General features: G+C 36.1%; 1 protein-coding gene across 1 annotated transcript in view; it reads right to left on the bottom strand.

The window, feature by feature from the left end:
* Window positions 1-15135, bottom strand: part of LOC106867371 (cadherin-related tumor suppressor) — a 90090-nt gene that overhangs the window by 65797 nt on the left and 9158 nt on the right. Inside the window, exon 2 of the mRNA XM_052972925.2 lies at window positions 5180-7581. Coding sequence (XP_052828885.2) covers window positions 5180-7540 — 2361 coding nt within the window. The 5' untranslated portion in view covers window positions 7541-7581. The remainder of the gene's footprint in view (window positions 1-5179; window positions 7582-15135) is intronic.

The raw sequence follows: 15135 nt of genomic DNA, 5'->3' as shown, positions 1-15135 counted from the left end.
TCATTTCTCATCGGCATTGTTATGTAATTCCTAAATTACAGTTTTTAATCTGTCACCAGAAAGTCAGTAATATTTCTGGACATGTTGAGTCCCCAGTAATTCTCTGTCTATCACAATAGCTTCCTTAGGTTTCAGTGTTTTCTATGTGAAACAATATCCTTGTTGCACTGAAAATCTGCAAACCATTTTCCAGTTAGCTTAGTGTTCTACGCTCTCTCTCTTTCTCTCTCTCTCTCTTTCTCTCTCTCTCTCTCTCTCTCTCTGATATAATTAAAGAAAAAGATTAATTTAATTATTTTTCCAGGGCAGAATAGTGTATCACTGATGTACACTCCCTGTCTTAAAAGAGGGGTCATCACTTTGGTCATTGTCATCTCTTGTATTTCGTGGAGTGGTTGTAAATAGCTCATTCTTGGGTTTACTTGCTTGCGGTGCGTTATGGATAGAAAGGTTTTTGAGTTGGCTATTTTTCTTATATTAGTTTGAGTTTTTGGTTGCGTCTGATACATTTTGTGTTCTATTGGTTATGACAGGATTGAAATATCTAAATATTTCAAGCTTATGATGAACACGTTGGGCACAGATATGACTCCCAGAAAAGATAATGTACAATGACAAAAGTGAAAATAATGTCCTAGATTCAAGAACTGCCTATTTAGTTTTGTTTACTTTCATGTATTTTTCATATCTTACAAATAATCAAAATTCCAGAAACATATTATCTATCATTATCCACCGGGATATATTTTGAACATATAAATTATCGTACATGTCCAATTTCCCTTGTAACACACAGATGGCTTCTTCAAGCTACTTTAGCACTTTTTTCTTCCATTCATTCCTTAAGACCATATTGAAGGTGTAATGACAAAAAATATATACAATTATATATAATGCAAGACTTTTTATTGAGAACAGCAAGTTTCAAGATGACGTGTCATTTGATGCTCATTCAGTTCATGTGGTACCCACTTGTCCAGCTTCTTTACCTTGTCAGTTTGTTTCAAATGGTCCAATACAGTTGGAATCAAAACATCAAACTTTGCTGCCAAGTCACGTGTTGTTTGAGATGCATCTGCTTCCACTACAGTTTCCAGCACATCATTATCCACCTTGGTCTCAGGTCTACCACAGGGCTGATTTTCAAGATAAAGCCACCAGACAGGAACTTCTCAAACACTGTAGTGTGCTCATTCACCACATCTTCACCAAACACCCCATTGATGTTTTGAGCTGTCTGGGATTCATTGGTTCCAAAACGGAACTCATATCCATAAACAACATGATTTTTTTTTATCTATCCACCATGAATTGCATTTCGAAAAGTGATGATGTAACTCTTCAATGTTGTAAAACAAAGAATTGTTAGGATAAAACATTAGAGTTAACGACTGTCAAACTTGGTGCACAAGAAAATTGGACATTTCATTCTTAATGACCTGATATTTGAGAACACTGGCTGTCTGGAATTTAGCCTAGACTAGAAATGACCATTGTGTTACTGTCAAGGCAGATGAGGAAATAAAATCTGACTGAGACAGTTGTCTGCAACATAACAACATACACCTTAATATTCTAAAAATACAAAAAACATCTTTTTAAACTAATTTGAATGGCTTCAATTTTCTTTATACAAAAGATTAAAGCCTCAACAAACTGTTATTTTACAGAGGTCAAAACACATTACAAACACTATTTTGTAGTCTTTCACTTTTTATACAAACCTGATCTTTTGTGAAAACTGTTACAGTTATCATACAATCTTCCCATACATAGATTGACTCTATTGAATGTTATGTTGTTTTATCCTCTGCAGACTTATCAGCTTTCTCTAGACTATCAAGAAAATGCTTAGTTTTAAGTTTAAAAACACTGAATTATTGATTATTCTGCACTAGCCACTGAGTGATTAAACTAGCAAAGAATGTTGTGTGAAAATCAGAGTCAAATATTAGCTCAATTCCCAGTATAATTCCATCATAGTGTAATCTTTCTAGTTTAGCTTCACTATTTTCTATATAGTTCAGTGTTCGGTTTTTCTGCTTACACCATTTTAAATCTTACATTATATATTTTATCCTAACAACACTAGCAATTCACCTTATTTCTAATTTGATTATTAATACATAGTAGATTGAAACACATTTATTATCTAATTTAATTTGTATAATCCTGAATTACAATCTTAAGTAGACCAGTATTTAATTGGTTCTAATTCTCTGATTGCTGCCCCATCCCCCCTTATCGTCTCATGGGAGTGTTACTAACCAACAGCTGTTGTTGTTCAACTTAGGTCAATCCTGATTTGAGTAAACAAATCATCAAACACATTCCAGCCATGACGTTCACATTTTATTTTCAGGAATAGTGTATCTAAGACTACATTATTCAGCATGTATGTATTGCCTCTTATTAAGACAGCAAGATGTGAAATCGGCAATTTATAGCTGATCAAGTAACCTCAAGTCAGCTTAATTTAGTTCGTTCTTAGTCGAAAGACACTTGTTGTTAATGTCCTGTTTGCAATTTGTAATTGTATAACATTTCTCTGTTTTTTTTTTTCTTTTCGTCTTTGTTTTCTATACATTCGCTTGCTTTCTTCCAAAGAATCTAGTGCTCTTAACTTAGATTTCCTTGGGGTTGGCCAGATTAGAGCAGTCTTGAGATTAACCAGCTGAAACTGCAGCAACAGTTCAGTTCAGTTCATTATCACTGAAGATTTGGGTATGAGATGCGTGTCTGCCAACTTTGTGCCAAAACTGCTTTCAGCTGACCAAAAATACACTCACGTTTCAGTTGCACAAGATCTCCTTGTGTCGAGAACAATGAAAACTTTTTGAAAACTTTGTATAGGCCTCTGAACAGGTATTGCCAAGCTTTTGGCAAAATTTGATGTAGATTCTCTGCTCAACTTTTTCTGTCATGGTCAATGTGATGATCACACGCTACACACCTTCCTTCCAAGCACTGCTGTAAACAGTGGAAGTGAGCTAGAGTGTTAAAACTTAGTGCATATGCACAGTAAAGTTCAAGCTCAATCTGTGCCAAGCAGCTTCACTCTGCGTGCTTTAGCTTCATCACTATGGCAACAGATACTTATTGATCAGATCACGTATTCTGATTTACAGGGAGCCTCTATGTAGTAGTTTGGCCTGTTAGAAACAGCAGTAGAATCTTCCTCAAATCACCCAACTGTGATAATGGTGGTGGTTGAAATGATGGTGGTGATGAGGATGGTGTAGAATGGTATGGTTATGATTGAATGTGGTAAATATGACGATGGTACTGATGATGATGATGATGATAAAGAAAACAGATTTTCTCTTTAAATCTTAAAAGGTCCTGGGTGGAGAGTGGGGGTAAAAAGCACACTAACAAACATATACATACACCCATACACACACACACAGACGCATGCACACACACATACGTGCACATGATGGTAATGATAGCTTGTTTGTCAAAATCACAGTCATGATGACATAGCAACTGCCTCCCAACACTGACCCTGAGGGAAAGAAACAAAGAAATACAGAAGAAGATTGCTTGTTTATGTGTCTTGCTGTGGACAAAAATGTCTGTTCTGGCAAGGAAGTAGTTGCCACAGACAGCACACATAGGATTGCTAAGATAGGATTCACAAGCTTTTCTTTTAGCAGTTGCTATGCAGATATCCCTGATGATTCAAATGCCTTAGGGCCCCTGGTTTTGCATCTCTGAAAATCTTTGTATCAGGAATCCTATGCTGGTATTTTTATGCCTAGAATCTTCCTTAGGCAATACATGTGGAAATGGTTGAGCTTTTTTGCATGAGACACAGGCAAAGGATGAGAGAAGAACAAAAGCAAGAAAAAAGAGTAAGCTTAAGATAAAGCCAAAAGATAAGTTGAGCTAACATCACTGATCACAAATGTACAGGATAGCTATAGTATCAAAGTTAAAAGTCAACAGATTTGAGAAGAGAGAACACAAAGAGTGAACAATGTGTTGATTATATCCAACATAATGAAGGAGAAAAGTGCAACTGAATAAGCTGAGCAAAAACCAACTGAAAGAACATCAGTAAGAACTTTGAGAAAGAAAGAATGGAGAACAACTGTTTAATTTGAGAAAGGCTCAAAGAAGAAGACAATAATCAGGGACAGTTTGAGGCTTCTATGATCAATATCTTTTTTTCTTGATAATCTCAATGTAACTCATTATCATAAAAATCTTTAAAATACAAACAACATTAAGAAATACAAAATTTAAGCGTCAAAATCAAAAAAAAGAATTCTATGGGTCCCTAGTTGGACCTATGGAAACTACCTGTTTTTTTTTTTTTTGTAAATTCTTTCTTTATTTTTATGTATTCTTATCCCACTGAGAATATTGTCTCCAAAAAGTCAAAACATTACAGAGAATCAACACTAAGGGGAGCAGTGCTTATGGAAGGGATTTGAAGGTATTATAATGTGTGTGTGTGTGTGTGTGTGTGTGTGTGTGTGTGTGTGTGTGTGTGTGTGTGTACATACATATATGTGAATACATATGTAAAGTATGACATGTAAGCAAAGTTAAGGTTCAGTAGCACATCCACCCCCACTCCTATATCCACTGCAGTACAACTTTCACTTACACTTCCAGGGTATCATCACTCCTGAAGGAGGAACCCCTCCCTGGACCTCTTCCACCACTGTCTGTCTCTGGCCAGTCATCATGACATCAAACCACAGAATAGGCTGGAGTGTGGAATGTGAGTCGTAATAATAACTGATACAGTACAGAAAACATGTATTTGTAATAAATTCATAAAAGTTGGTTAAGACTATTAGAGAAATATAATTAGGGGCGTAAGCTAGAGTCATGATAAAAGATTAGTACATGACTTAAAGGAATACACTACAAATTCATTAGAGGAAAATAGGGTGACTCCATGAGAAGCATAACCTACAAAGTTTTTAACCAAAAAGTAATTTTCATCTTGGGGTCATATTCTTTACTTTATATACAGACATAGCCAGCAAAAATTCGAATATTTTTTCTAGCATTTCGTATTGTTCTTGTGTAAGTTTAGGGCCTCTTATTTTTTGCATCATTTGTTTTGAATAATTGTGACAGGTAAAATTGAATTGACACTATTGTTAAAATCCCCCAAACCCTATTATGAATTAAAATACTTGGAACAAAGGAAACTTACCTTTAATGACTTTGGCAGTCTTGGAACAGTTGGAGTATTCCAGTCTTCAGGATAATATTGGCTCCTCGAATGACCATATCTGTCTGACGTCTCTCCTCGATTACCTGACATCACAGATACACTGTTGTTACCTTGATAGATCAACTGTCTCATCTCATTCTGACATTGATATGCCTGTTTATTTTCTGTTCTAGATGAGCCATGTCTCACATTACCTCGAATAATACACAGTGTTATAGAAACCACAATAGCTATAGATACTATCACAGCTGCTACTACAATGATAATCAACAATGTGGCATCTATGGTGTTATCACTTGGTAGGTGGACAGCTGTAAACATTGGTGATGTCTTATTACTAACAGTCAGTGTCAAAGAGATGCTAGTTGTTGCTGACAGAACTGGAGTACCACTGTCTTTCACAACAAACTCAAGCTCATATGATCCGGCATCATTTTGGTAAACTGTGCGAGAGTAAGATAACACACCAGTGAATGAATCCAGCTTAAATAACTGTCTCTCGTTACCTGAAACGATTTCATACTTGAGAAAAGCATTCATGTGACTGTCTATATCAGACGCTTTCAGAACTGTGATGTCGTTCTTACTTTGCGGATGATAGTGGACATCAAGAGTGAAAGGATCAACACTAGGAAATGTAAAATATGGAGCATTATCATTTCTATCCAATACTTCCACTTCAACATTCACTGTGTTGTTCAGAGATGGTGTTCCATTGTCTTTCACAAAAACCTCAAACTCATAGAAATCTCTGTGTTCTCTGTCTAAAGACTGGTTTGTTGAAATAAAGCCAGAGTTGATAATCTGGAATGGCAGACGATATTGCTGTTTATTTCTCAGAGAATAAGACAATTCACCTCCCTTACCAATATCTGGGTCTGTAGCATTGATAAAGCCAATAGGGAAATTAGCTTTGTCATTCTCGTAGGTAAGGAACTTGAATGTGTCTTTCGTAAAGTGTGGTTCTACATCATTCACATCTAACACTTGGATTGACAGATCTTTATCAGTTTTCAGAGCAGGTAATCCTTTATCTTCACACGACACAGTAAAGTGATAATGTTCCTCTGTCTCTCTGTCTACTGCTTTCTTTAGAACTATTTTATATTCCTTTGATCCCATTGACTGTAGTTTGAATGTGTCGTCTTTGATATGACAGTTCACCTCTCCATTGTGTCCAACATCATTGTCAGTGACCATCACATAAGCAATGAAACTACCAACTTTGATATCTTCGAAAATGGTTGCTGTGTTGTCGTTGATAGCTGAGACAAAGTCTATATCAATATTTGGAGGATTATTGTGATGATTGATAACTTTTATCTGAATGGTGGCTATGGAACTGAGAGGAGGGCTGCCTCCATCTCTGGCTTCGATGTACAACTCAAAATTATTCTTTTCCTCAACATGAGTCTGTTTGGTTAAAAAAATTTCCCCAGTCCGTTGATTCAAACGAAATTTAGTTTTCATATTATTTGAGTTCATAGGACTAAAATCATAAGAAACAATACCATTATTGCCAATATCTAGATCATTAGCAGATAACTTCAACACTGGTCTGTCTAATTCATGTGTACTTTCTATAGATATATTATAAACATTCTGTGAGAAGACTGGCTGATTATCATTTTCATCTTTAACTGTAATTTCTACATTTAAGCTACTCTGCTTTGGTGGGGAACCACCATCTTTTGCTACAACTTCAATATTATATGTATCTTTTACTTCTCGATCTAATTTTGTTTCTAAAATAATCTTTAAGGAGGATATGCCATCAACTCTTTTAGTAACAGACAATGAAAATGGTTCACCATCAATTTTTTTAAAATGATAATTGATCATGTGATTTTGGGAGAATATGTCTTTATCAATAGCATTGGGGATAGTTAGCTGTGATCCTTTGCTATCTCGTTCTGAAAACTGGATACTAACATGAGAGTTAGGGAAGTTTGGCTGATGGTCGTTAATGTCTTCAATAATTATTTTCACTTTAAGGATCTTCAAAAAAGATTTCCCCTTCCGAATAGCAACTTTAGAAACTCTACTACATTCTTTATTAAAAGTACAGAGAGATTCAGCATCCAACTTGTGTGCTGTATATAATCCTCCATTTTCACTCACATTAAACAACTGCGTCTTTCTCCGTTGTACCTCACTGAATGTTATCAAATGTGAATCCTTAGATGGGACAGTATCAAAGAAATGGGAATCAGCAGCAATGTCTCCAATATAAGTGCCAGGACTTTCTTCTTCTCTGACAGTGTAAGTAAGGTCAATTGATATACACTCCTGAACTGAGAGCAGAAATATTACAATCAACATCATATTTTTGCTTGCCATTGTGAAAGGTAAAAGATAGCCATGAAATTAACCCAGCATTTCTGCAATGAAAGGAAAGCAAAATATTTATTTCAAAATATTATTTTGAAACATATTTTAGACATAATTTCTTTTTAAAACTAAGAAATATTGTTTTTGTGACAATAAAAAAAATCTCCAAGTAGCAGGCAAATAAGATTTTCAAGTTATAGATTCATATCATAATTATAGATTTGTTCTCCACTTTAGCCACATATTGCATTTTCAAAACAAAAGAATCTGAAACAATATTAAGCTGTAGAGTTAAGACATCAATCATTGATAGAGAATGATGTTTTTACAATGATTTAGTAGCACCTTGCCAACTAAACCAGACAGGATTGGAAAGCTAAATCTCAACAAATTGGATTAAAGCACTCATTCTGTACTATATATGTTAATCTCTATTTTTCTCCCCCATATATATATATATATATATATATATATATATATATATATATAATATATTTATAGAGTAGTAGTAGTAGCAGCAGCAGAGCTCTAAGAAACTAAGCAGTGATGAGAAGTAAACCTAAAGTTCATATATATATAGGAAAATAAAAAATAATAATAATAATAAATATTATTATTATTTTTTATTTTTTATTTTCCTATTGTTTCTCCACGTGCGCTTAACACAACCCCATCATTTACTGACATATATATATATATATATATATATATATATATATATATAGTAGTATACCAAATACCTTCTTTTTATTATTTTTATTATTCTAATATATATATATACACATTATAAATACATTGCAGAGATACATTACTGCTCTATGCTTTAGAGTGTGCTTCTTTTTGGGATATATGATACATTGACAATGTATGTATGCATGTATGTATATATCTATGTATGTACGTATGTATATGAATGTATGTAGGTATATATGTACATATATGCATATATATGTATGTGTGGCATAGGCTCGGGTGAAATTCCTCACTCTTATTTATTATATGCATTACGTGCATTGAAACGTAGCAGGGAACAGCTAACCTTTGGCCACTATTTGGATCATGTTGTGTCCACTACTCTGGTTGGTTGGTATTGGCACAATTTGTCTCTTACTCGATTGTGCCAACTTGCTGCATATAACCAGTCGGAGGCTCTAAATAGGATCATGTGGGACAACCTGTTTGCTACTCTGTTTGAGCCTACAGCTCCTTATAAAAACCTAGCTTCTCCTTGTTTGGAAATCTTTGGTTCCAGATCTTTTAAGGTCTAGCCACTGACCACAAAGACACAGCCAGTTCCAGCAACAATGCCAGACAACACCACAGCAGCTATGTTGAGACTTACCAACTTCGTCCAACAGCATTACAACATATATATATATATATATATATATATATATATATATATATATAATTTATATTATTATATGATTGAATGCCAAGCATCCTCTTCCAAGTAAGTTTTATCTACAAGGGTTCCAGTTGATCCGATCAACAGAACAGCCTGCTTGTGAAATTAACGGGCAAGTGGCTGAGCACTCCACAGACACGTGTATTCTTAACATAGTTCTCAGGAAGATTCAGTGTGACACAAAGTGTGACAAGGTTGGCCCTTTGAAATCCAAGTCCACTGCCCTAACCACTGGGCCATTGCTCCTCCACTATATGTATATATACACATATATATACTATAATAAAGAAAGCTGCTTATTAATTAGTTATGAGTATGTAACTTTTACTAAAAGAAAGCAATTATTAAAGTCTACATTGCCAGAAAAATCATTAAAATTCCACTTTTAACATAGTTTTGTCAAATGTGGTTTGTATGATTCTTTTATGATTAAAGATTTCATCTGCATGATTTCAGTCAGGAAACTAATTGTAATCCATTGCAAGACAGTCAGCAGGTTTTTAATGTCTTATCCCCTTTCTTCTTTCTCACACACTTCACTCTTCTCGGTTATTTCATTGTATACTTTTCATCTTTCCCAACCGTGCACACTTTGTTACTTATAATTTTGGGTCAGGTCAGAATAACAGAAAAGTTAAGTTATCACTTTCACAAAATAGAAAGATGATCCCACATTAGTTAGGATGGTGTGTATGTAAGAAGGTTCCGGATATGTGTTTATGTGGATGTAAGAAATATCAGAAGACAACATTTTTTCATTAATTAAACATAATTTATTTGTTGATGGCAAATCACACATTTGGTGTAGTAGAAAAAACACATCACGAGGTATTCAGTGTTCAAGTTAAACAGTGTGTTGTGTGAGACATGAGTTAATTTCCAATAGCATACAAGTTAGTTAAGTTTGGAAACTGAAGATTTCAAGCTGTAAGCATATACAACAAATCCAATGAGTGGCATGTAAGGTGAGTTAGAATCTCACGAATAAATCAGCAACTCCATCTTGTCAGCATGTAATAACAGCAATAAGGTGTTGGTGTTTAGGTGGTCCAACAGCAACTAGGTGTTTTCATCTTGGCGGTCCAACAGCAACTGATGTTTACATCTCAACGTTCTATTGGCAACTGACTTCTTGCCTTTCAAAACTGGCACGTTTCACCGCTGAGTGGAAGTTGCCAAGTGTATCCTTCTGTAGCCAGCAGTAATTGGGTAAAGACATGCAAGCATGTGTATACGAACGTTGAGACAATTTTACAAATAATATGCAGAACATCCACACAGAATATGTAGATGGATAGATAAAGTCCTGAAAGATTACAAAGAAACAAGTGATATGCAAAACTAGGCAAATGCAAAGAAAAGTGAACAAACATGTAAATACATGAAAAAGCCATGCCTAGAATATAGCTGCCTCCTGTGTTTCCACATACCAAACAAAACATTATGAGAATTGAGTCACTCCAGAGAGCAATTACTAGACAAATAAACGGCATGAGTGATATTGGTTATTGGGACCACCTTAAAACACTAAAACTTATTCTTTCCAATGTTGCTGTGAGCACGACATCATTTGCACAAATTCAGAATTCCTCAAAGGCTGGGACCCCATGTCAAATGCTCCCTACACAATTCAGGCTCACAACACATACATACACTGCCACAGAATTACTTTTCATAAACAGGCCCTACTCTATTTGATATTACCCCAAAATAAATGAAAGAAGAAAATACACCACCTTCGAATTTCATGAAGTGATACCACACAAGTCAGCTGTTCCTGGATACATCTTAGTCAACAACTCCCTTCTTGAATGGAGCATGTTACCACAAAGCTTAACTTGAAATGGCTCATCACATTCTATCAGGTGGTGCTATTCAGTTAGATATGACCTGGGTCAGTGTTTGACTGAAACACACCTAAATTTATATATCAGGTGCAATAAAGACTGTAAACAAACAGGAAACAACTTCTATCTCATTCCAGGGTGAAAAACTAGAGGTAGTCGATAGCTTCCGCTATCTGGGCGACCAAGTTAGTAGTGGGGGGTGGGTGCGCTGAAAGTGTAGCTGCTAGAATAAGAATAGCCTGGGCAAAGTTTAGAGAGCTCTTACTCCTGCTGGCGACAAAGGGACTCTCACTCAGAGTAAAAGGCAGACTGTATGACGCATGCGTACGAACAGCCATGCTACATGGCAGTGAAACATGAGCTGTAACTGCTGAGGACATACGTAAGCTCGCATGGAATGAAGCCAGTATTCTCCGTTGGATGTGTAATGTCAATGTGAATACCCGTCAGAGTGTAAGTATCTTGAGAGAAAAGCTGAACATTAGAAGCATCAGTTGTGGTGTGCAAGAGAGACGATTGCGCTGGTATGGACATGTGGTGAGAATGGATGAAGATAGCTGCGTGAAAAAGTGCCACACCCTAACAGTTGAGGGAACCCGTGGAAGAGGTAGGCCCAGGAAGACCTGGGCTGAGGTGGTGAGGCAAGACCTTCGTACATTGGGCCTCACCGAGGCGATGACTACTGACCGAGACCTTTGGAAATGTGCTGTGCGTGAGAAGACCCGGCAAGCCAAGTAAGATCGTTGCCAGTGCCCCTGGACTGGCTCTTGTGTGGGTGGCACATGAGATGCACCATTTTGAGCGTGGCCGTTGCCAGTACCGCCTGACTGGCTCCCGTAGGATTTTCGAGCGAAATCGTTGCCAGTGCCCCTGGACTGGCTTGTGCGGGTGGCACATAAAAGACACCATTTCGAGCGTGGCCGTTTTCGTGCGAGTGACACGTAAAAGCACCCACTACACTCTCTGAGTGGTTGGCGTTAGGAAGGGCATCCAGCTGTAGAAACTCTGCCAAATTAGATTGGAGCCTGGTGTTGCCATCCGGTTTCACCAGTCCTCAGTCAAATCGTCCAACCCATGCTAGCATGGAAAGCGGACGTTAAACGATGATGATGATGATGATGATGATATATATATATATATATATATATATATATACATACACATACAGGCAGTTATGCAATAGTTTTATACAAACAAAGATATATACTAGCAGAAAACTACTTGGAGGATGGTGTTTCTGCTAGTACATATAATATATCTGTATATATTTAATGTGTGTGTGTGTTGATATAGATAATGAACAAGTGAATGCATCTGCCAATCATTGTTCCAACTGAACTCGAACATGCCCCCACTGATTCATGTTTTCTAGAACCACACTTGACTCGTATACATATCTGTTGGGTATTAAGCAAAGGAATGAGGAGTGCATATCAAAAGTAGGCAATAGTCAGGATGCTGATTGAGAGAAGTACTGAGTCAACAAACATCAACAAATGAACTCACACAAGACTGAAAGCATCCTAGAGTGGGAGATCTCGATGCACTGTCTGATTCCTGACCATTCAAATACATAAAATTTGGACTATTATTTGTGTATTTACAGTCAGAAACATATTGTTAAGAATGCAACTTTTGTTGTGATTACGAAGGTAGTGAGGTGGTGGTGGTGGTGGTGGTGGTGGTGGTGGTGATGACAATGACGATGATGATCATAACCAGAGCTTAGGGTATTATAAAATCTAAAAATGCAGCCAGCAAATGTCTTTTAAAAAAGTTTTAAATGATGTGCATGAAATATAGCCGAATAGGTATATTAAAAATGTACTGAAGAGAAAAATTGAAATATTATTCCCATAAATTAAAATATAACAAAGATGAACCAGAAGTAGATTAAATGAAAAAGAATCTATTGCTCTACTTGACATTTATATATGTAAGTTATAACTGGAGAAAAAAAAATGGATTTATTAAAATTCCTATTACTGAACTGAACGAAAGAATATTTTTATATTAATATAAATAAGTTCCATAATGAAATTCACAATATTTTTCCAGTGACATGTACTGTAGCTTTTTATTTTAATCACACACACACACACACACACACACACACACATGCATATTTGCACACATACACTTGCACACACACACATAAACACACACACATAAACACACACATGCTCATATATACATGTGTGCACACACACATATACGTATGTGCACACATACACATGCGCACACATACATGTGCAAACACACAAGCACAGACACTTGTGTGCAAGCAGGTGCACACACACACACACACACACACACTCTCTCTCTCTCTCTCTTTCTCTTTCTAACCCTCTCTATTTCTCTCTGTTGGATGCAATCTATCAAAGCTACTGCAAAAGAATGAACATTTTAGCCAACAGGCAACACTATGATGTTTGAAGATAATTGATGAGAAGAAAAGACGTTTTTCCCCACCAAATTAACTCTCATGATGAAAATGGTAGGAAAACACTGGTTATCTCCCATGGTTGCTGAGAGATTCTAAACTGTGAATAACAAATTCGAAGGGCAGGTATGTAATTTTTTATTATTGTTGTCATAATTTAGCTGTAGATTAGCCCTTATTGAGTAAACTTCTTTCTTCCAGGCAAGAAATAAAGCATTACTCAAAGTGTCCTTTCTTTCGGTGAGGTGTGCTATGGGGAAGATTTGGCTGACATAAGAATAAAGTTCAGATTTATAGGAAAGATTGTGAATTAGTCTCATTCATGCCTTTCTCAACAGCATTAAGGGTATGAATATATGAAAGGATGACCAATGTCTTGCTAAGGGTTTACTTTTATTCTATGAGGGCCACTACAGTTAGCAAAATATGAGACTCCTAAATTTGACCTGGAGGGGTTTTGATACTGTAGGAGCACTATTTCCCTTTGGCAGAACTGTTATCCAGCCATGCATGATTTGGTTAGTTCAGCCAACTGCTCTACCTCGCACATAGATACACACTACCACCTATTACACTGGGGGTCGATGTAATCAACTACTCCCCTCACACCAAATGTTAGGTCCTGTGCCTTTAGAATTGTAAGCTCAATGCTCTAACCACTGAGCCATGCACCTTCACAGTATTACAGCACTGAAAATGCTCAAATATATTTATGTAATCTTCAGATAATCAACATTACAGATGAAGTTTGGATATTGATGAGTACTTACTCAATTTCAGAGTTTTAGTGTGTCACTTGTGTGAGGTTTATATTGATCAAATATAACTAATCTTTCTTAATAATAGAATAGTTTTTGCTTCTGTAAACCATGCAGTAATTCATATATGTAGAATTATCAAACCCATGCTATTATGGAGAAAATGGATACAAACAATGATAATGGAGGGATTGCTGTAGGTTAATCATTAAGATTTATCAGGGAGAGGCAAAAAGTGGGTAAATAGGTACCATTAAGTAGATTAGTAAGAGAGGATTGGTTAATGGATATTACTTAAAAATCTGTGATAAAGTGTAAATGTTTCCCATTAAGTGCAGCCATAACAGAGATGGTTAAGAAGTTTTGCAATCATATGGTGTTTCTGGGTTCAATCTCACTGTGCAACACCTTGAGCAAGTTTTTTCTACTGTAGTCTCAGGCTGAGAATGCATTTTGAATCAAATTTCTTAAATGGAAGCTGTGTGGAAATCTATTGTGTGTGTGTGTGTGTGTGTAGAGAGAGAGAGAGACAGACAGACAGACAGTGTGTGTGTGTGTGTGTGTGATTGCAAGTACAAACAGTATTGAGTCCCTTTATATCAGAGAATAACTTAGTGAATTGAGAAATGATGCCAGATTGAAATAAATACTAGTAGGGGTCAATATAATTAACTAAAGCCCATGTAGACGGGGCTCCAGCATGACCACAAACCAAGGAATCAAAGAATTAAAATCAACAGTAATGTAGCAAAGGAGGTAGAGACAGATTTAAACCAATTCCATAGAGTTAACATCATTTTTCATTATTGTGGTGCTAATGCTCTAGATACCAGTAACATACTGAGGAGTTAATCTTAAAATATTTGATCACATCTGATGTGTTTGCCTCTTCAAGAGTAGAAACAAAATGTCGTTTCATAGTTAAAGATAAAATTTGCACAAACACTGATAAAGGGTAGATAACTCTTAATTAGACAAATATATTTTATTGGAGCAGTTGATGATATAAAGCATTGACAGCATAGTGTTGACGATGATGATGATGATGATGATGGTCGTGAAATGATAGCAGTAAATAATATAGTTAAAGGCGGGCTGATATATTTAATAAAAGGATCCAAATGAGATGCCTAATTAAAATTAAACCC

This window comes from Octopus bimaculoides, chromosome 14, assembly GCF_046866305.1.
Source record: "Octopus bimaculoides isolate indiv1 chromosome 14, ASM4686630v1, whole genome shotgun sequence".
In the NCBI taxonomy this organism is placed as follows: domain Eukaryota; kingdom Metazoa; phylum Mollusca; class Cephalopoda; order Octopoda; family Octopodidae; genus Octopus; species Octopus bimaculoides.
The sequence above is the reverse complement of the archived record's forward strand: the minus strand, read 5'-3'. Positions and strand labels throughout refer to the sequence as shown.